Genomic DNA, 22,218 nt, shown 5'->3' on the forward strand with positions numbered 1-22,218 from the left:
TTTTTTTGGATTGTTTGATTTTATTATTTGTAACGTAGTTTTATTTTGGAAAAAATAAATATTTCTATTAAAAAAATTGATTTAGCTAAATGAATGGTGGCAGGGCGGGGATACCCGAACCCGTTTGGGACGGGTTTGGGTTTTGATTCTCCATCCCCGTTTGGGTTTGGGGCGGGGAACGGGTATTGTTTGGGCATTCGGGTTTGGGTTTGGGGAAGGTAAAAACTGTCCCAGACCCGCCTCGTTGCCATGCCTACATAGCACCGCACAAGTGTATCCCATGTTACCTTCGCCTTCTCCGTCATCGAGTCGGAAATCTTCTCAAACACCTTTTTATCCACACATTGATGTATATAGAACGATTCCTTCAGATCCTTCTTCATCACTTCACATTTCACATTTCTTTCCGCTTTAGTTGTGTTTTCTGCAATTGGCATGTAACCATCATTGGCAAGCTCAAGCACGTCTTGAGCACCAAACAACACACGCGTCTGAATTGACCACTGATTCCAATTATTTTCTTTGAATGATGGAAGCTTTGTATGCAAGCTAGCGTTTCCGCCGTTCATCTTTGTTCTTGTGCAACTCGCTCAATTCTCACTAACACTCGTGTGTCCCAATCCCTATGAATCAAGATTGTGATTCTCTTCTATTGCGATCTTCAATGCAATATGAATTTAAGCAATGAAATCAATCACACGCCTTATGTACACTCGTGTTTCCTTGTGAATCAAACTGGAGCTTTGGATACCAATTGTTAGATTTAACAATGAAACTTCATTCATGCATAAGAAGAAGAAGATGATGAAGATTGAAAGAAATGCAGAGAGAGAGAGAGAGAGAGAAAATATAACTAATTGTAACAAAAAAATTCAATCTCAACAAACTCAATTTCTCTTTTCTTCAATTGCATCTAACTTTCAGTTTATATACACTAGCCAAAACTCAAATGCAAATCAAATGAAATTGAAACTAAACAACTTGAATTTGAATTAGATTTAACAACGGTGTTTGAAGCCTTATCGCCATAGTCTTCACAAGGATTCTAAGAAGGACTTGTCACACATTCTCTTAAATGAAGCTAAAACCAAAGGAGCGTAGAATGAAGCCAAGTTCTAGAATCATAAACAATCATGTCCTAAGGTTGTTCTTGAAGCATGGGCGATGCCATCACAAGGGGTTAGTGGTAGAATTCTCCTATGACTTTCAAACTTCTTCAAAATCAATATTGGTAGATCTCGGTAAGGGCTTCGCTGCACCAAGGCTATCTTCCAATTCACAAGAAACTACTCATGTTGAGAACCTGATGGTCTGTACTCTAGAGGAGCACAGACGACACGGCAACAAAAAAGGGTGAGAATACATCTTATAAATACTAACGGTGAAATTTAGCAACAAGATAGTAATCGTGAGTTCATAAACACATCATTCACACTCAACAGCATAATCAAAGTTAAATAATAATGTGAGTGATAATGTAAATGCCACTAACTCCTCATCAAAATGCATGTGGTACCAAGTCTATGGGATCAGAGGTATATTACTGATTTACCAGTGTCCTCGGTTTCTCTTGAACAGTGTCCCTCTCTAGACATGAGATTGTCATAATCCCTCTATGAACCAGGTCATCATTGCACCGAAGTTCTACCTAACTCCAAAATAAAAGCATGCATGATCATGTATATGTAAGCATGCAATATCATCAGCATCAATAACATTGTAACATCATAAAACCACAATCAGTGAAAACATCATCAAAGCATCATCGAAAAGGTTTCACTCATGAACCTATAGTCGCCAATCACAGGTCATCATTGTAATCCCTCTGGATTACTATTCATCATAAATCGTCAATTAAAGTATTCACGTAATCCCTCCGGATTACTATTCATCAAAATCGTCAATTAAGGTCGTCATTGTAATCCCTTCGGATTACTATTCATCAAAATCGTCAATTAAGGTCGTCACTGTAATCCCTATGAATTACTATACTCAAAAAATTAATTTTAAAATAATTTTAATTATTTTTCATCAAAAAGGACAAAGTTATGTTATTACCCTTAACCTTTAACTCATCAAAAATTTCCAGGGAAACTCAAAATACCTCAAGCCTTACAATTCTCAAAAATAACCCCAAAGTACTCCAAAAGTACTCTAAGGTACCTCATTTCTATAAGGGTAAAGGTTCACAAGTGATAACTCTACTAAGCATAATAGACGGGCAGTTTGACTCAAAGTACTCAAAAGTGACCCTAAGGGTAGCAAAAGGTCGTCGACGTCAAAATCGCTCAAAAAGTCTCAAAATTTTATTATATTAGTTATAACTTAAAAGAATTCTCAAAAATCTCAAGGGAACTCTAAACAACTCACAACAAAACTTGACAACTCTAGGATAACCATTGAGTATCCAGAGTGCTCGAAATTGCCTCACTGACAACTTTCACAGGTGATAACTCTACAACAACTCTAACCAAATAAAATAGGACTGTTAAATTCATCAATAAGGTAATGAAAGGTCACTACACTCAAAATTGATCAAAACTCTAGACGTAACTTTAAAATTGTCTCACTTCAAAATAACACCAAATATTCCATACTTATGATAAAACTATGAAACCCTCCAGATTGAAAATTATTTAAACCCTCTTTCAAATGCACTTAACTGCATCTTAAGTAGAGTTACGAAACTTTAGTTCTATTCATTGCAGTTCAGTCTTATCACGACAAGTCCTGCATAAACTCTAAAGTAGAATGCCTAACTTCAAAATAGCACGAAAAATTATATAATCATGATAAATTATAAAAATCTCCAATTACAAATATCATTGAACCCTCTTTCTAATGCAACTGGCGGCATCCCAACAGGACTTACCAATGCATAACTGAATTTGACTATGTCTCTGGTGTAAAAACCAGCAAACTGCTACTGATGTAGCAAACCTAGACCCTATTTCTCCACTTAAAAATAAAGCTTATCTCTTTTGATTTCTAATACAACTGACGGCGCCTTAAAAGGACTTACGAAACTCAAGTTATGCCTGAAAAACAGTCACTCGTCTTCTATGTCTCCCTGCGATTTTTCTGCATTTTTTTTATTTTTGATTTTTCATGAAAAATATCTCATTTTGAAGAAAAAAAAGGTATTATGGCATTTGAGAAAAATGTCGATTCAGGGAGATTTGTTGAAAACTGAACACAGTCCAGCACCATCATAAAATTGGGAAACCAAACAACCCAAAAAGAGTCGTTCGAAATCCCGGGACAAAATCTCAACTCTACAAAGTTAATCATGCAGCATAACACAAAATTCATACAATATCATTATTATCAACAAAAAATTTATAAACCTACAAACAACATCGCAGAAGAGACCGTAGGGGATTTTTTTCAAATCTCATTTTTGTGTCTCAGAGCAATCATATAGAGAAACAATTCTAACAATCGCACCAATAAGGTTTTGTTCAAACCTTATTTGACCAATTTACATATATCGTATAAATTAAGAGAAATTAGGGGGAAATAGCATAAATCTCAAGGCACTGATAGGAGGGAAAGGAACCCTCACTACTTTGCATGCTTAAATCACTCATAAGAAGATAATCCCCCATACCTTGAACTTGTAGAGTTCTTGGTGAAGTTTAGTTTTTCCTTCCTAACGATCTTCCTTAGGGTTCCTCGTAGCACCTCTCCAATTTTTCTCAATTTCGTGTATAATATTTTCTAAATCCCAACTTTTTATACTTATATGACCTAATGGATTAGCAAATTCTCAATATTTACCCAAAACACTTCATTATCACAACTTAGTCCTACAATTTCTCTAGAAACTCAACATCTCCCCCATTCTCAATTATAATAGAAATTATTATTTAAATTAAATAAATATTTAATTTAAGTAAATATTTAATTCAAATGATTATTTAATTCAGGATTTATATATTTCTACTCCTTCAACCTATTGCCAAATAATTAAATATGTCTATTATTTGTAATAACCTCAATAATAATATTTCATTTTTCCGCTCTCAAATCTTATAACCCCAATAATTATTAAATTTTCAAAATACCCCATACACACTGAAATTCAAGTATAATGAATAAAATACATCATTAATTAAATAAAATATTATATTTAAAAGTTGGGATGTTACGATATCTTGGGCTTCCAAATGTATAGTGTGGTAAAGTTGGGCGTCTTTATGCTTTCGACATTGTGTTGGAGATGCCTCCCCTTTATCCATAATAAGTTTGATAATATGCAAATGCCTAGAGGAAATGATGGTCACCCGTTCACTTATTTTCCTCTTTCCAATTCTCAATAACCCTCTAGAATGACTATTGGGTTGTCATACTACTTCTCACCCCACTCATCCTTTTTCCTAGTGTGAAAGATTTTCTTCTTAGCAACGGTCATTGGCTTCATCCTTTCTGTTAGAAAATAAAAAGTGTTACTCGAAGTAAACATGTTAATTGTAAACACCTGAATAGACATCAAATGTATACAAATAATCACCAATTTCTTTCTCACTATCATTTCTTTTATCAAACTCCTTCATTTTCTCAGAGCTCATGATGTGAAACTCCTCCAAAATCGCAAGGACATCACATTATGTCTCGCTCAGGAACTCATAGCCAAAGCCATTTAATGCCACAAGATCATTTCTCTGGTACATGGAAAGTCAGTTTTCACTGGTCTCCTCAAACATCCACATGGAACAGTTATCTCCCCCTCGTACTCTCACAAGCATATCTTACCAACCTTGTAGTTGTTTGAATTAAGGGTGAAAAGGATCCCAGGAAGGGCACATAGGGTCACTCAGTTGCCTTTACTCATCATCTTAGTACCATTGAACGAAAAGAAGATACCAATTAAAGATGTGACTTCTAAGTTCCTACAGAGGATTTCAAGCGGCTTGATAAAGGCCCATCCGTTGGGAGAGATTTGAGAGGATTGACATTAATGATTCTAAGGACCTTGAACTCAAACACGATAAAGGGGATCAGCACCCCTAAGTCATAGATGACGAGGTGATGTGTATAGGATAAGTCTCCTTCAGAATCAGTAGGGACGCGATGTTAACCATGTCCTCTTCAGAACAAGGTTTTATGATGAAATCTTCCAATTCCTCTTAGCCAGACAAATTTATGCTTTTATTGAAGAAATTCACATTCTCCTTAATTGGATAAATGGTCTCATAATCTTTAACTCCCAAGCGTTTCAAAAAACTGGACACCGCCGGTGATCCTGTTTATCATGGAAAAAACTAGGATAAAAGGGGATCACTATCACTACTAGAATCGAAACTTCTAACTCAACAAGATTATATTGAACTGTCTCATCCAATTACCTTGTTTTTCTAACACGTTGTTCCTACATCCCTGTAATTTCCTCATGAGTAGAAGGCTCTACCACATTGTTATTCTCATCTAGTTCTGTAATAATCGTCATCCAAGAAAAAAAGAGGATGAAGGAGAAATCAAATACTTAAGTGATGGGGTTCACAATGATTGTGGGTTGACGATGATATAGTTGAACTTGAAGAAGAAGAGTCGAGGAAGTAGGTTTACTCCATGAGTGATTAAGATATGCTCATTTAGAAGCCAAATATCTAGGTTGTGTAGGCTATCATTGCCCGATAGTAGGTTTGTGCCTGCTAGTGGTGGGCAGAGCATCTATAGCCTAATATTAACGCATGCAATATGATTAAGGCTCACAACGTCTTTGCCTTCCTGATAGAATCATTATGACAAAAGGATTCTTCAAATGAGACAAAGGGAGGCGTAAAATTAAGTTTGACATGCTTAAATATTTTTGAATATAATCGATTTTGCTTATAAAAATTATTCTAACTTTAAAATTTATAGCTTTTGCTTTCTACACTTGATTTTAGCCTTAAGTTTAATGTTCATGCAACTTTTCTATAAATGTATCCGTATATATAAATCATTTAACATTTATCTTCACTTTTATTAAGAGGCAAGCCAATAAAAAAGCTCTTGCTCTTGCAAGGTGGTCGTATCTTTACCTAATTTTCATATTTTTATTGACATCCTAACATGTATTAGAAAAAATATTATAAATGAAATGCTATAACCATTATTTAGTAAAAAAAGAATCTTTTAGTAAGAATTAGTTTCCAAAAATCTGTCCATTTAAAGAGAACAAGTATCACCCAACAATCTAAATTTACCATGGGTGGTTGTTTCGAATTATAAAATAATATTTAGGATTATTATTTTCGAGAATAATATTTATATGCATTTGTTTGGCCAAATATTAGATTTCTAAAGAATGTCTACGGATTTAATTTAATTAAAAAATTATAAAAAACAAAAACAAAAATAAATGTGAGTATTAATAGGAAGTTAGCGTTAGTTAGATTTTATTCCCATGAAAATTATGATGAGAATTGTGGGTTCCCACCCTTTAACAAATTTTTTACTAAAATAACTCAGTTTTTAAAAAAAAAACCCAAAATAATCCTGTTTTTAAAAAAAACCACAAACTACCTCACTTTTAGGAGGAGGTGACAATCCAATTGGCGCCTCCTCTTAAAATTAGAGTGCAGGCGCCAATTAGATTGGCTATGGCACATGGTGCAACCAATTCAATTGGAATCCATGTGTATGGTTTCAAAGGAGGCGTCAATTGGATTGACACCTCAGTGTATTTTGCAATTTTTTTTGTTAAATAGTCTACGTGATACATAATTTCGAAATAGAATCAATTCATATTAATATAAATTCCCGTTTACACAAAAAAGACTAATGTTGGTGACCGGGATCACCTAACCGACCTCCGATCCCACATCCCCTAGCTACCCGAACCCGTGGCCCTAACCCGCATTGATGATTCACAACTGATGTTTGAGCATCTGAGGGACCAGGAACATCACTACCAACTACAGGAGATGGCATGTTGAGATACTCAGACAAATCAACATAGTCTTGAGTATGCATCGAAGGTGTACCGCCATAGCTGAGTTCATGACCCATACCAGAGTAGTTGGGTTGTGTTTGACTTATTAGTGGGAGACCGGGACGGTTGAAGGGAGACATAGGTGTGAATGATGCGTCGAGAAAAGGTTGGAAAGGATGTTGGGGTGTTTGGTAGAGATAAGGTTGTCGAAGTTTTCGGTTTTGTGAGGTTTGGGCTTCTTGGGTATGGTAGGAGGAGGGATGGTTGGTGTTGAATGATCGTTGAGTGTTCTGGCTAAGGCGAATTTGGTAGGGTGATGTGTTGGGTGCGAAACAATGTTGGGTCTCTGGTTGATGATCTATTTGTTGGTGGTGGTACGGGGTATGCTCTTGGTATTATGGTTGGGTGTATGGCATGTTAGGGTTGTATGTTTGTGTGTTTGTGGAACGGAAACTTTGACGGATAGGGGGTTGTGTGTAGCCGGTCTGACAATGTTGTTTGGGGGTTAGATGTTGATGCGTCTGGTGTGTAAGTTTGTTGACGTGGGTCGTATAGGTACATATCCTCGGCGATGAACTCAAAACCAATTGATCTGTACCAAGCCATATAAGTACGGCTTGGTTTTTCTTCATTTGGCATCACTGCATCAGTTAAGACATGGTCATGGCGGTGCTTCCATTTGCGACACTCAGATCTTGCCAAGCTTTGCCATGGATTGAAGTTCCATTGGTCGTTAACTTTGTGCAGATGCCATTCTCCTAGGTTTGTTGGGGGATCTGGGATGTGTTGAAGCATACCGAACTGCAACTTCACACGATCATTGTTGTGCATCTCTACAGTTGTGAATCTTATTATCAGTGTGCATGCAATCCATACGATCACTGTTATACTCCAACGTATAAGAAAGCGTGGATTGCGAGGACAAAGACTGTTGAACAGGTATTCGGCAACTGGGAGGATTCATACAAAGAATTATCACGGTTTTTATGGGCACTAAAAACATATGTCCCAGGAACTGTGGCAATTATGGAGACATTGCCAGCAATGACGCCAGACGAAACCTGTGTTACTAGTAATAGAATCATTCATCGTCTCTTTTGGGCATTTGACCCATGCATCAAAGGTTTTGCATTCTGCAAACCTATTATTCAAATTGATGGAACATGATTATACGACAAATACAATGGTACTTTGCTTATGGCGGTTGCACAAGATGACAACAACAATGTCTTTCCCATTGCCTTTGCTCTGGTTGAAGGTGAAACTGCTGGTGGTTAGGGTTTCTTTCTTCGACATCTCAGAACGCATATGGCTCCACAAGTCAATCTTTGTTTGATTTCTGATAGACATGCTGCCATTGAGAGTGCCTACAATAACCATGACAACGGATGGCATGATCCTCCTTCTACCCATGTCTATTGCATTAGACATATTGCACAAAACTTCATGCGTACAATAAAAGATAAAAATCTTCGCAAAAAGGTGGTGAATGTTGGGTATGCTCTAACTCAGCCGTCATTTCAATATTACCGTGATGAAATTAGATCGTCTAATGAAGATGCAGGAAGATGGTTGAATAACATACCAGTAGAACAGTGGACAATGACATTTGACGGAGGCTGTCGATGGGGCCACATGACAACAAATCTTGTGGAATGCATGAACGGCGTATTTAAAGGCATTAAAAATATGCCAATAACCGCCTTTGTCAGATCAACCTATTATAGGTTGGCTTCTACGTTCGCAACCAGAGGTGAAAGATGGAGTGCGGTGTTAATGTCTGGGCAAGTATTCAGTGAGTGTTGCATGAAAGTCATGAAAGAGGAGAGCATCAAAGCTAGCACACACGCTGTAACAGTCTTTGACTGTCATAGGCAAAATTTCATCGTGCAGGAAACAATGGACCACAACGAGGGGATACCAAATTTAGCCTATGATGTCAGACTAAACAGAAGTTGGTGCGACTGTGAAAAATTTCAGGTCTTCCGCATTCCTTGCTCCCATGTCATTGCAGCATGCGCACATACTCGCCAAGACGCTTACAACCATCTATCTGATGTGTACAAGGCCATCACCGTCATGAATGTCTATAATAAAAGCTTTTTGGTGCTACCAATGGAAGAATACTGGCCTCCATACGAAGGTGACATAGTTTGACACAACGACGAGATGTGTAGAAAGAAAAAAGGACGGTCAAACAAAACACGTATCAGCACAGAAATGGATACGACAGATAAAATGATAACACTATGTAGTATCTGTCGTCAACTAGGACACGATAAGAACAACTATCCCAATCGAGGAGCATCATCTAGGTTATAATCTTTTTGTAACATTGGATTTTTGTAACCTTCAATTTTTATATATCATTAAGTTTTTGTTACAACGAGGTTCACAACATACATCACTACAACATAAGCAAATTGAAAACAAAATATTTCTAAGTGATTACAACAATCAAAGTGATGTCATCTCGTCCGAACATCATTTCCCTAGCATCCTTATCAATTTTCATTCGCACCAAACCAAAGATATTGTCGAGTCTCTCAATACTTCTAATTTTTTCCCCTTCTGGTATTTTCCCATCTAACCAACGAACCAGTTCCCTCTTCAATTGAGCGAAAGTAGTGATGTTTCAGAAGAGCATCAACATCTGAGGTTTGTCTCTCGCATAAATCACATTTTCATAGCGGCGACGAACACCAAACATGATTGCCAAATGATGAAATGAGATGTGGAAAAATGATTCACATAACACCTCTATTTATAACCAAAAAAATGCAAAATACTCTGAGGTGTCAATCCAATTGGTGTCTCCTTTCAAAAAAATACACATGGACGCTAATTGAATTGGCTACACCATATGCCCTAGTGCCAATTGAATTTACTACACCATGTGCCATAGTCAATCCAATTGACTCCTACACTCTATTTTTAAGATGAGTCGTCAATTAGATTAACGTTTCCTCCTAAAAGTGAAATAGTTTGAGAATTTTTTTGAAAACAGAATTATTTTAAGATTTTTCTAAAAAAAATGAGTTATATTGATAAAAAAAATCCCCTTTAACATGAGAATAATTAAAGAAAAAATTATGTCCAAAATAGATTCTCGGAAATAAAGAATATCCAGGAATAATTTTTAAAAACTTCAAACAAATTTGAAATTATTGCATTTCCAATATAATATTTCCGGAAATGTTATTTTATAACTTGAAACAAACAGACCCCAATATAGGCTCCTTCCCCATCGCACAGCCAACATCAAACCATCAGTCACATTACCTGTATTCTACCTACAATGCTCTTTTCAGATATAAAAGAAACCTCTGGTCTAGTTAATAGAGGGAGAAAATATTTTGAAACTAAATTTAACATTTTTGTAATAAATAAGTTTTTAGATGTACACAATCTGCAACAAACATTCAAAACACTGCCTTTGAGAACAAGTTTTAAAGCAAATTAAACAGATTAAAGTGGATCGTGCAAATAGTAATCCAACTGTATGCTATCCTCTATGATGAATATAGCTCAAGAAAATACAAAATATCTATATTATTATGGATGACAGTCAGAACACATCTCACTGGTTAAAAATAATTAATACTAGTGCATCTGACGTCTGTCATCGCATGAAAGGAACTAAGCCCCTCATCTCTGTTCCATTTCCATTGCATAGGAAGTAAATTTTTTTCCAATTTTCTTCTGTGAATGCTTCGCGCCGAATAAGCCTTTGCCTGTCAAATAGGAAAACACATGGGACTCGGGAATATGTAAAACAATTTTCAAGCTATGAAATTTAATTGCACAGTAAAAATCAAAGAAAGGTATAAATATACAAGAACATTCATCCATCGATCGCTATTACACTGATTGATTTGTTAGCTATTACACTAATATAGTGTTATTGTTGTGCCATATGTTACCAACTTGAGAAATAGAGAGACTGTGTAAGCATACCTTAAATAATAATGACAAACAGTGTCTGCTTCCTCTAAACTGTATCGAGGAAACATAGCACGGGCATCGACTGGTACATCTGGTAAGTCTTTACGAAGCTTTCCTACAGCTGTCGAATGAGAAAAAGCCCCTACCATCATATTATCATGCATCATTGACCTAAAAGCATTCACCTGCAATAGTGTGAAGAAAGCATCGAATGTAGCCTATTTCCAAGGGCAGAAGTTATATCCTTAAAAAAATATATATCTGGCACTGTTCTACAATATAAAGAATCAACATACTAACCATCGTAATTTCTCTAGCATGTATTGGCCGACAAGATCGAATTGTGACAGGTTCCTCATACTCACTGAATGTAAACCAGTTATTATACTGGAGAGAAGCAATCACAGCAAATAAGGAAAACAAATAGCATAGCCCAATTTTGAGAACAAATCATTTCAAAAAAAGAACATCATTTTAACAACAAGCAATTTGATTCTCACTTGATCAATTGCAATAAGAACAGGCATGTCTTTAACAAGTGATAACTCTTTCCTCAAACGAACTACCACCCCAACAGCTGCATGTGTTTGCTCAATGCCAGTCTTCACCAGCTCATACAACATTGTACCTTCAGGAACTGCCATGGAATCAACATCTTTTAACCATCCCACACCAGCACCCTCGCCTAATGGGATTGGATCAAATATTTGGCATGGCAGTTGCTTTAGGTAGGATTCATTGTACTTCAAGAAATCCTGAAGAAAATTATCCATAACATTCAATGTAACTACAAGTAATGAGCCAAGGAGGCTGATAACAAACCAGTATTTATCATAATCATCATTAATAAGCAAAATATAAGTAAACATCCAAAATCAAATAAAACAAATACAACCTTTGACCCTTAATATAGGTCCCTCTTAAGTTTTCTCTTTATTCCTTTTTATATGACCCATTTCAAATTTTCAATTACATCAATTATTTTTTGCCAACATACTACCCCTAATTATATTACATCTTTTCTTGCAATTTGTTTTAAATACTCTATAAATCATGAACTATTTCTCTCGTGAAGGGTAAACTTGTAAATAAAACCAATTATCAGCAAATTTAATGGTACAACCAACTTTTTTAATTCTTGTATTTTACTCAATGGGGTCATATAATTAAAGGACGAAGGTAGTAAGTAGGAGAATAACAACTTTTTCCTACAAAACTATCAAATTTTAAAATTTTCTTCATTAAACATCTATATTTCTGACTTCTAATATGCATGGGGTTCAGAACAATCCTAATCTAGTATCCTAGTAATTAAAACTTTTATTTGATATATCTTAAGACAGGGGAAGTGATAGCAAACATCATTGTCTCACGTAGCTCAGTTGATGAGTTAAGGGACAGTGAAGGAGTGAAGGAGTTTTAAACAGGAGGTTCATGGTTCAAACCCTAAAAACTAACATAATCATTAACTCGCTAAGATTTGTCTATCATTGGATAATGTGGGTTTTCACTCCTCTAGCCTTTATAGTCATGACATCATATAAGGATGTAAACAAAATCATAGCATAGGTAAAAATCAACACTCTCTCCAATTATTGTGGAAAAGAAAGTGACTGCATTAAAGCAGTTGGGTAAAGAGAGATGACAGAAAGTGTACTCATTCTTATTTTCTAATTTAATTACATCTCGAAGAATTGGAAATTTCTTATAGGTAAACTATCATGCCAATTAGACAAATAGAAGTGTAACATAGGAGCCCAAACTACAATGGGGTAACCATACTAAGACAGTTAACAACCATCATAGGAAACTAATTGCACAACCTCTATAAATTGATTAGTTGTTGCTAAAGCATCATTAAGAAAACACATTGTTTCATCTATTTCTCTTGTTTGAAACGTCCTATAAACCGGACTTCCAAACTGAAAAGTATGTATATCATACCGGCACGAACATACAACTACACAATGATAGACAACATGGTAAAGCTAGAAATAGTGAAAGTTTTAGTCTTACTTTGAGGACATACTCGGCCTGGACAGGTGTGTCCCATAGACCTGTTTGTGGATGCTTATAGAAAAATCCTCCATGTGTCCATTCCTTTCCTCTGGGAACATAGAAAACCAACCAACCTTCTTCTCTAGCCCACTGAACAAGCATTGCAAGCGCAATGCTCTTCCCACAACTAACAGGACCATCTAAAACAACTTGCTTCCTAACTTTAACCCCTAAAATATTTAACAAAGAAACAAATCAATTTGAGTCTTAACTATAGTTAAGAATTGCAGTCTACAGCCCCAATTAGGGCAACAACATATAGGTTTTAGAATGTCTATGCATCAGCACTGCAACTGCAATTGCAATTGCAGCCCCATCAACAAGGTTTAAAGAAATTTAGAACATCAACATTGAAAATAATTGAGTAATTCGAAAGTATAAATTCAAAGAGCGCACCTTTACCATGAGGTGACCACATTGGTGGATCAACCACACGCCTGAAGTTATCACGAAGATCCAGAAAGCTCTGGCGAACAAGCAACGCAGTTCGCATAGAGTCCTGAAACTCCTTCGTCATACCAATCGGCAATCCTTCAGGCAAAGCAGCATCCAATGTCTCCTTCCTGGAAAATTAAAGCGACTCAGCAACTTAATACCCGAAAAAGAGTTCTAAAAAAAACCACGCACAGAAGGTGTTCGAGAAAACGCCGCAGTGGCAAACAAAGCAAAAAAGGCTCAAAGGGAGAGTGTACGCGAGCGGGAAGTATGTGCAGGTGTCGTTGTTGGTGAGCTTAGACAAGGAAGCGGCGGAAGTGAAGAGGGGTCTTCCGTTGGGGCCCACATTGAGAGAAGGGTTCTTTTCATCGGCGGTGAGATTGCGGAGGCGTTCCTGTTCGTCGAAGAAGATGTCGGCGGTTGCGGCGGTGGTAGGGGTTTTGGAAGTAGGAGTGGGCTTTGTTGGAGACTTGGAAGAATAATTTAGAGATGAGACTGTTGTGGTGAGGTTGTTCCGCCATGAATGATTGTGTGTTGCTGCGGTTCTCGTAAGGGACCGCAACATTTTATTTTCTCTAATGAGAGAGAGAGAGAGTTTGGGTTATTATGGATGGAAGTGGGAGATGGAGAACTGAGAAATGCGAAACTGAGAAGTGGAGAGAACTGGGAAACATTGTGGGGGTATTACCGTACTTTTACCTGATTGTTGGTTGAAATCAGCCCATCAGCCCGTATGATACAATCAATTGCCATCTTTCTTACCACACACCCCACTAAATTGCTTTAATTTAAATGTGTTGAATGTTGATGATTCAGAATATTTTATCTTGAAGAAAAAATTTGTAACATGTTTTGTATTTTTTGTTATTTGATTTAGTCTGTGTATTGATAATATATATATTTTTTAAATTGAATCATGTGTGGATGAAGTTAATACTCAGATTTTTGGAATTTTCTCAAATGTTATATGCATGTGATTTTTTAGGGGTTATTATTGGCGCGCCGCGAAAACTATTTGAACGCGTCGCACGTTCGAAGATACAACAGTCGTCACCGAAATTTATTTATTTCTGAAGAAAAGAGAAAATATCGATAAAATTCAAGGGGGGAGAAAATGGTAAGGAAGTTGGTTATGCAAGGGGAATGTATTAACATCTCTCACATTCGTTGTATTCAACGGGAACCATTTTAATTGTTCTTTGCGCGTATGGGTGTTATTATTTAAAGATTACTTGCGAAAAGGAAAAAAGATTTAATAATTAGTGTGCTCGCCAAGGATTTGAATCCTCGTGCTTACATATCCTCATAGTGCAATGAGAAATCAGAGTTTTGTAGTTCATGGAACTAAGGATAGGAACTGAAAAGGAAAGAGTGGATTAGATTGCAAAAAGGAGAAGAAAATTGCTTGAATAGAAAGTGTTGTTTGTATTAAAAGAGTGTGACATTAACCAATAGATGGTGATTAAGCAAAGATAGCAAAGGAGTGTGGCGTTAACCAATAGATGGCTTGGTTAATGCAAAAAGAAAGAGGTGTTTGTCTAAGTACCGGGTCTGACAAGACAAACAAGCAAGAGAATAGTTTTTCTAAGCATGGGGTCTGACAAGACAAATAAGTAAGGGGATTTGCCTAAGCACACTGTCCGGCAAGGCAAACGATAAAGAGGAGAGTTTGTGTAAGAATAGGGTCTGACAAGACAAACAAGCAAGAAAAGAAGGTTTGCCTAAGCACATGATCTAACAAGACAAACAAGCAAGAAAAGAAGGTTTGCCTAAGCACAGGATCTGGCAAGACAAACAAGTAAGAGAAGAAGGTTTGCCTAAGCATGGGGTCTGATAAGGCAAACAAGCAAGAGTAGAGTTTGTCAAAGCACGGGGTCTGACAAGACAAAAAAGTAGGAGAATAAGGTTTGCCTAAGTACATGGTCTGACAAGGCAAACAAGCAAGAGAAGAAGGTTTGTCTAAGCATGGGACCTGAAAAGGAAAACAATCAATAGAAGAAGGTTTTTCTAAGCACAGGGTCTGACAAGACAAATAAGCAAGAGAAGAAGGTTTGCCTAAGGACGGGGTCTGACAAGGAAAAACAAGCAAGAGTAGAGTTTGTCTAAGCACTGAGTCTGACAAGACAAACAATCAAGAGAAGAAGGTTTTCCTAAGCATAAGGTCTGACAAGGAAAACAAGTAAGAGAATAAGGTTTGCCTAAGCACGGGGGTCTGACAAGGCAAACAAGCAAGAGAAGAGTTTATCTAAGCACAGGGGAGGGGGTCTGACAAGACAAACAAGAAAGAGAAGAGCATATTGGTCCAGAGATGGGTATTTTAACATGGGGTGTTTACCCCAAAGAATGTACGGATGTCCAAAGCAAGTAGTGTTTGGTCCAAAGAGGAAGTGTATTGTTGTTGGAGATGGTTGAAGTGATATCTATGGGGAAGAATGCTTGACAATCATTTGATTCGAATTGCACTAAAGTCTATGAACGGAGGTGAATACTCTGAATAACTAGGGCTTGTGCCCCGTATGCAGAGGTACTCTAGACAAGGCTAGAAATAATCTCTCTTATCATTCTACGTTGCTTAAGGCTCGTGGCGTGCAATTCTCATCGTGATTGACAAGTGTTGAAGAAGATTATTCTTGTTGTGTTTGATGTAGTGATCCAGTCGTGATATCTAGTGTTTTCAAAGCCTTGCATGGGAAGATTGACTTGAGTATGAAGCCTTGAGTCTGAATTTTACTTTAGTTGTCTAATGTATTGCCAGTATAGAGGATCAGTCATATCAAATGATAAAGAGGCTTTGATCACTTGACTAGACATGGGAGACAAACAAGTGAATAGACCATTTGATCAAAGATGACTTTGATCATTTAGTCAATCAGGGACAAGATTAGAGTACTCAAGCACAATGATTTTATTAAAAGACTAAATTCATGAAGAAAAATTCAATATTCACAAGCATATTAATTTCTAAAAGTAAAACTAACATTAACTAATGAACCAAATTCTAATATACATCTAATATTACTATGTTTATCAATTTTCCAAAAAAGTCTAAATGAAAACTAATTCTAAAAAACTAACGATTGTTTATTTATTTTAAAATATGGATTAAATGGGGAAAACAATTAAAACCTAAAAATCTAAGTACTATTCTGGCATGATTTATAAGAAAAAAGATAAATTCCATGCTTATTAAGAAATATAGTTAAGTGCATTTAATTTTCTTGATTTCATGTGAGAGAGACAACACAATTACTAATATACCCTCAATTAAATTGTCTTCTACTAACAATATTAAGTAATTAATGCATGGATACTTTTGGAAGAAAGACATTAAATGCACATAGATTTGTTGATATTTACTTATGTTTAAGACCAAAAAAATTAGAAGACTTTTGCTTATAAATAAGACCGAGGAGAATACATTATTATTTTTCAAGGTATTTTCATATCAATATAATATGAGAATTTAAGCCAAGCCCAAAATCTCAGATGATCGAGTTGCTTAGACAATTTAAGGACTGCTTCATTGAGGACTATAATGAGATGTCATGCCTCATTCAAGAGTTGGTGGAATTGAAACTACCAATTCGACCTAACAATAGACTGGTGAAGCAGATACCAAGGAGGTATGCACCAAAGAAAATGTCAAAAATAAAAGAAGAGACCGAAAGACTTCTCAGGAATAAGTTCATAAGAACTTCTAGGTGTGTTGAATGGCTTCCAAACATTGTTTCCGTAATTAAATTTAATGGGACTCTTAGAGTTTGTATAGATTTTAGAGACCTAAATATTGTCACTCCAAAGGATGAATATCCAATGCATGTGGCATAAATGCTAGTCGATTCATCTGCAGGCTTTAAGTATCTAAGTCTTTTAGATAGTTATTTTGGATATAACCAAATCTTTATTATAGAGGAACATGTGTCGAAAATGAAATTTTAATGCCTTCGGGCCTTAGGAACTCATGAGTGGGTGGTAATGCCTTTTGGCCTAAAGAATGCAGATGCAACATACCAAAGGGCGATGAATCACATGTTCCATGATTTCATCGAAACCTTCATGCAGGTATATATTGATGACATAATCATTAAATTCTCATCGAAAAATGGTCATTTAGGCCACCTTTGACAGTCCTTTGAAAGGATGAGGGAACATGGACTTAAAATGAATCCATTAAAGTGTGCTTTTGGTGCTCATGCATGTGATTTTCTAGGATTTTTGGTTCACAAAAATGGCATAGAGATCAACCAAAATAAAACCAAGGTTATATTCGACACCAACCCCCCGTTGAACAAGAATCAACTCCAGTTCTTGCTAGGAAAGCTAAACTTCTTAAGGAGGCTCATCTCGAATCTAATTGGCAAGACAAACGTTTTTTCACCTTTGCTATATTTAAAGAAGGAGGGAGGATTCGTGTGGGAACTAGAGCATCAAAAATCTTTTGATCAGATCAAGAGTTACCTATTGAATCCTCTTATACTTTTACCTCCTGATAGGAATAAACCAATAATGTTATACATTTCGACATCTGATTTGACAATAGGTAGTATGTTAGCACAAGAAGATGATGATGGCGTCAAAAAGGCCATTTATTACCTTACTTAAGTGTTGAATGACGCAAAAACTAGATATAGCTCAGTAGAGAAATTGTGTCTTTGTTTGGATTTCCCTTTTACAAAGTTGAAGTACTATATAAATCCAATAGATGTGTTCGTTTACTCTCACTTTGATATTATTAAACATACTGAAGCCTATTTTTCATAGTAGAATAGGAAAGTGGGCTTTGGCTTTAACTGGATATTCTTTAACATATGTACGTCTTTAAAGACCATTAAAGGTCAGATTGTTGTTGATTTTATTGTAGATCATTCAATAGTCGAAGCACGACAAAATTATGTTAGCCTAAACCTTAGAAGTTGTACTTTGACTATTCCAGACATAAAAATAGAACAAACATTGGAATTCTGGTTATTTCCCACAAAGGAATCTCAACCAAGTTTAAATTCAAAATCCAAGGGTGTTGCTCAAATAATGAGGCTGAATATGAAGTCTTAATAGCAGGCCTTAGAATCCTGCTAGACATGGGGGAAAATGAACGAAATCAAAGGCGACTCAAAATTGGTTGTGAAGAAGTTGACGAAAGAATATAAGTGCATTAAAGAGAATTTATTTATGTACTTAGTCAAATCAATTCACTTCTAAAAAGATTTGATTCATTCAACATCAAACATGTACCTCGACTAGAGAATCAAGAAGCAATCGACTTAGATCAGATTGCTTCGGGATATAAAGTCTTTAAAGAGAAATTAGAAGAATTAATCGAGATGAAGGAAAAGTTGGTTTCGTCAAGTATTATTCCCTCGGATTTTCCCAAGTTAAAATTTATGGGGATAGAAGAGTTGAAAGACTTGCAAAATCCTGAAATTTTTTGAAATGTTTTGCATTGACAATTTGTCGAATAATGATTGGCAAAAAACAATCATAGATTTTCTGGAAAACCCAATTGGAACAACGGATCGAAAGATCAAGTATAAGGTATAAATTTATGTTATTATTGGTAATTATTTATTTAAAAAGACCCTAGAAGGAGTTCTTTTGAAATGCCTTAGTGAAAGTGAAGCATATTTGGCAATTTTTAATGTCCATAATGGATCATGTGGCGCCCATCAAGTTGATCATAAAATAAAGTGTCTTTCATTTTGACAAGGCGTTTATTGGCCAACTATGTTGAAAGATTGCATAGAATTTTCTAAAGGGTGTCAAGAATGCCAAAAGCATGCAGGCATTTAACATGTCCCAGTTAGGGAATTGCACTCAATTGTTAAGCCTTGGCCATTTAAAAATTAGGCATTAGATTTAATTGGTAGAATTCGACCTACATCATCTAAAGGTCATAATTACATCTTACTAGGTATAAATTATTTTACCAAATGGGTCAAAGTTGTGCCTTTGACGAATGTTGATCAAGATGTGTCACGGCGCGAAAAATGACGACGAGAGTTCACACGCTCGAGATGATAACAGAGTCACCACCCAAGTTTATTTATTCCAAAAGGAAAGGAAAAATATCGATAAAATTCTTAAAAGAAAAAGAATATGGTTATTGTAACCAAATTCGAGTTCGGGAGTCGGTTATGCGAGGGGAAGGTATTAGTATTCCTTACATCCGTTGTACTCAATGAGAACCATTTAGTTAGATTATGAATAAAATTTTAGCTTTCGTTATTTGTTTTTTTCTAGTTATTAAAAGTTTGAAATGGAAAAAAGAAAAGGTCGCAAAAGTTTTTTATTAGGGTGCTTGACAAGATTGCGAGTCTTGCCCCTATGTATCCTTAGGTGCGATGAGGAATTCAAAGCTACGTAGTTCTGTGTAGCAAATATTTATAGGTTGGTCAATTTTAGAGAAAGGCACCCAGTCACATTCGAGCGGAAAACATTGATTGCTACCTAATTATGAATGTAAAGAATCTTGTGAGTTGTATTAGAATGAACAACATAACTTGGAATCTCACAAAGTTATGTTTTCATCATATTCAAGTGGAAAGTGTTCCTACTTCACGCACATGATATGAACCAATCTTTATTTGCATCGTCTTGGTATGGATGAAGCAGATCTCATTTGTAAAGGTTTGACATCGCGCTAATACGGAAAAAGAGTTTGATTGGTTGAGAATATGCTTAGGAGAATGACGAGTACTTGAATGGGAGGCTAAGTACGACTATCATTCAAATACTCGGGGACTAGAGGGATAAGTACGTCAAACTATTCCTTTTTCTTCCAAGATATTTATGAAATTGTGAGGCAGATTAAATCATATTTCTTTAATAGATGATGAGTATTCACACGGAAGGTTAAATACGACCATCACACAAACACTAGGGGATTATGAGGGACAACTACGTTAAACAATTCCTTTTTCTCCATATGGGCCCCCTAGTCAAAGTGTGGAATATGAAAATCCAAAGGCTCGACACCTGCCACGTGTCCACTTAAATGAAATATGGCAATGATTTAAAAAGAAAACCAAAAAGCACATGAACTAATTTCCTATTTTATTCGCTCTCTCTCTCTCTCTCTCTCTCTCTCTCTCTCTCTCTCTCTCTCTCGGATTTTCATCTCTCTCTTCTCAACCATAAAAACACACTTTCATATTTTTTCACTCCCCAAAATGGACCAACGCGGTGGTTCACGAAGAACACACAAGGATGAACACGTTGAATGTTCATCCCTGCCACTCCCCAAATTTCTCCAAACCTCAGTAAAAAAACAAAACACACACCCTTATTCTTTTTCCCTCCTGACCATGAATTTGGCATCAAAACACTTAAACCCTTTATGAATTAAGCAAATCAAACCTCCCCAAATCAAAACCCTAAACTTTTTCCTTCAAAATCGAAACGGTTACAACATGATTACAACGAAACGAAGCAATAAAGTAATAAGGCAATATACAAATGGTATTAAAAATCAACAGAAAGCGAGGAAAAGAACCTCACTAGAATCTAGATTTCCCAGGATTCTGGCGAGAAATTCAACAAGTTCTTTCGACCTTTAGGTACGCCCTCTTTGTTATGCTCTTTCATTTCTTTTCCGTTTTTTACTTCTGCTCTTCTTTGAAACCTCTTCTTTCTTTTGGGTTTGGCCTACTGTAGATGAATTAGAAGTTAAACTAACGTTCCTGCAAATGTTTGGTGAGTGATTATCGTGTCTTTGTAGTAGCGTTTTTTCAGGAGTTTTTGGTGTGTTTGAGGGTGAAGTGAGGAGCTCGTGATCTTTCTTTTTGAGGGAATTTGTGAAGTTTTTTGGGGGGAATTGTGGTGATTGGCAGAAGTGTGATATAGGGTGGTGAATGTGTGATTTGTGAATGTATGTGATCATGCTTATGGATGGTGTTGCTGTGAAATCATATTTATGTAACAAATTTTCATTTTATTTCAATTTGGATTTCAATGTATTCTTCTTCTTTATGTTTTGTTTGTTTGTAAATGGGATAGATGCCTGCAATGTATGTGGTGTTTGACTATGCAACTTGCTTTCACGTGTATTATATCATGTATGAAGTGTAGGAACTCCATGTATGTATTCACGTTTTTCATGTATATGTTCAATGTAAATATTTTATGCTCATGGTAATGTGGATGGTAACTTTGACATACATTGATGTTGAGTGATGTTAAATACAACTTTGTAGCTCACATGTTATGTATAAACATACTTTATTCACTTTAATTTCTTTCTCATTTTAATATACTTTTTAGTCCAATTTTGTCCACGGCTTTGTGATGGGTAATGATAAAAAACAAACAATGGCACTTGGAATCAAAAGATGATAACAATGCAATTAAAAAAGTGGTTTGAATATTTTTTTATTTCAACATAATGATGATATATGCAACTATAATTGAAATTATTTAACCAACTAAATTGGACTTTATAATGCAAGAATGACATGCAAAAAATAAAATAAGGATTGAAACAAATAAAACAACTATTCCATTTATTTTTAAGTATGAATCTAAAATTTAAAAGGAATTCAAAATACAATGAAATGTGCCAATTGGATTTGACTAAGATGAACTGTATTTAAAAAAAAAGTTATGCAATGTAATGATTAGAGAAAATTGGTGGGATTAAATTAGGGTACGCCATTTGTTCCTATTTAACTATTTTTACCCAGAGAGTATGAATGACGGTAGTCTTCATATAATCGTGGTGAAAGATAATTAAATACAAATAATCCAAATTTTATCCCTTAGATGAAAATGCAATGGAATATTATGAAATGAGATGCAATGAAATGAGGCTTGAATAAATGTCTTTATTGGTGAATGGAAATGCAGGGTGGACTCAATGGAGATTATGT

General features: G+C 35.8%; 1 protein-coding gene across 1 annotated transcript; it reads right to left on the reverse strand.

Moving 5' to 3' along the window:
* Positions 1–10,271: 10,271 nt before the first annotated feature.
* On the reverse strand, positions 10,272–14,064 carry LOC127084452 (uncharacterized). Its single transcript, XM_051024898.1, has 7 exons — positions 13,615–14,064; positions 13,319–13,485; positions 12,881–13,092; positions 11,365–11,619; positions 11,165–11,251; positions 10,877–11,049; positions 10,272–10,653 (listed from the first exon to the last, which is right to left on the reverse strand). Exons 1-7 carry the CDS (start codon positions 13,920–13,922, stop codon positions 10,542–10,544), a joined length of 1,314 nt encoding a protein of 437 aa, XP_050880855.1. The 5' UTR covers positions 13,923–14,064; the 3' UTR covers positions 10,272–10,541.
* Between the last annotated feature and the right edge of the window lie 8,154 nt (positions 14,065–22,218).

This window comes from Lathyrus oleraceus, chromosome 5 (assembly GCF_024323335.1).
Source record: "Lathyrus oleraceus cultivar Zhongwan6 chromosome 5, CAAS_Psat_ZW6_1.0, whole genome shotgun sequence".
Taxonomy (NCBI): domain Eukaryota; kingdom Viridiplantae; phylum Streptophyta; class Magnoliopsida; order Fabales; family Fabaceae; genus Lathyrus; species Lathyrus oleraceus.

What these genes read in the sequence shown, in the direction of transcription:
- LOC127084452 (XM_051024898.1), bottom strand. Translation starts at nt 13,922, where the DNA reads ATGTTGCGGTCCCTTACGAGAACCGCAGCAACACACAATCATTCATGG. An exon ending in TGCACATACTTCCCGCTCGC is followed by an intron (nt 13,486 to 13,614) that starts GTACACTCTCCC and finishes TTAATTTTCCAG; the next exon opens with GAAGGAGACATTGGATGCTG. An exon ending in TTCTTATTGCAATTGATCAA is followed by an intron (nt 11,252 to 11,364) that starts GTGAGAATCAAA and finishes GCTTCTCTCCAG; the next exon opens with TATAATAACTGGTTTACATT.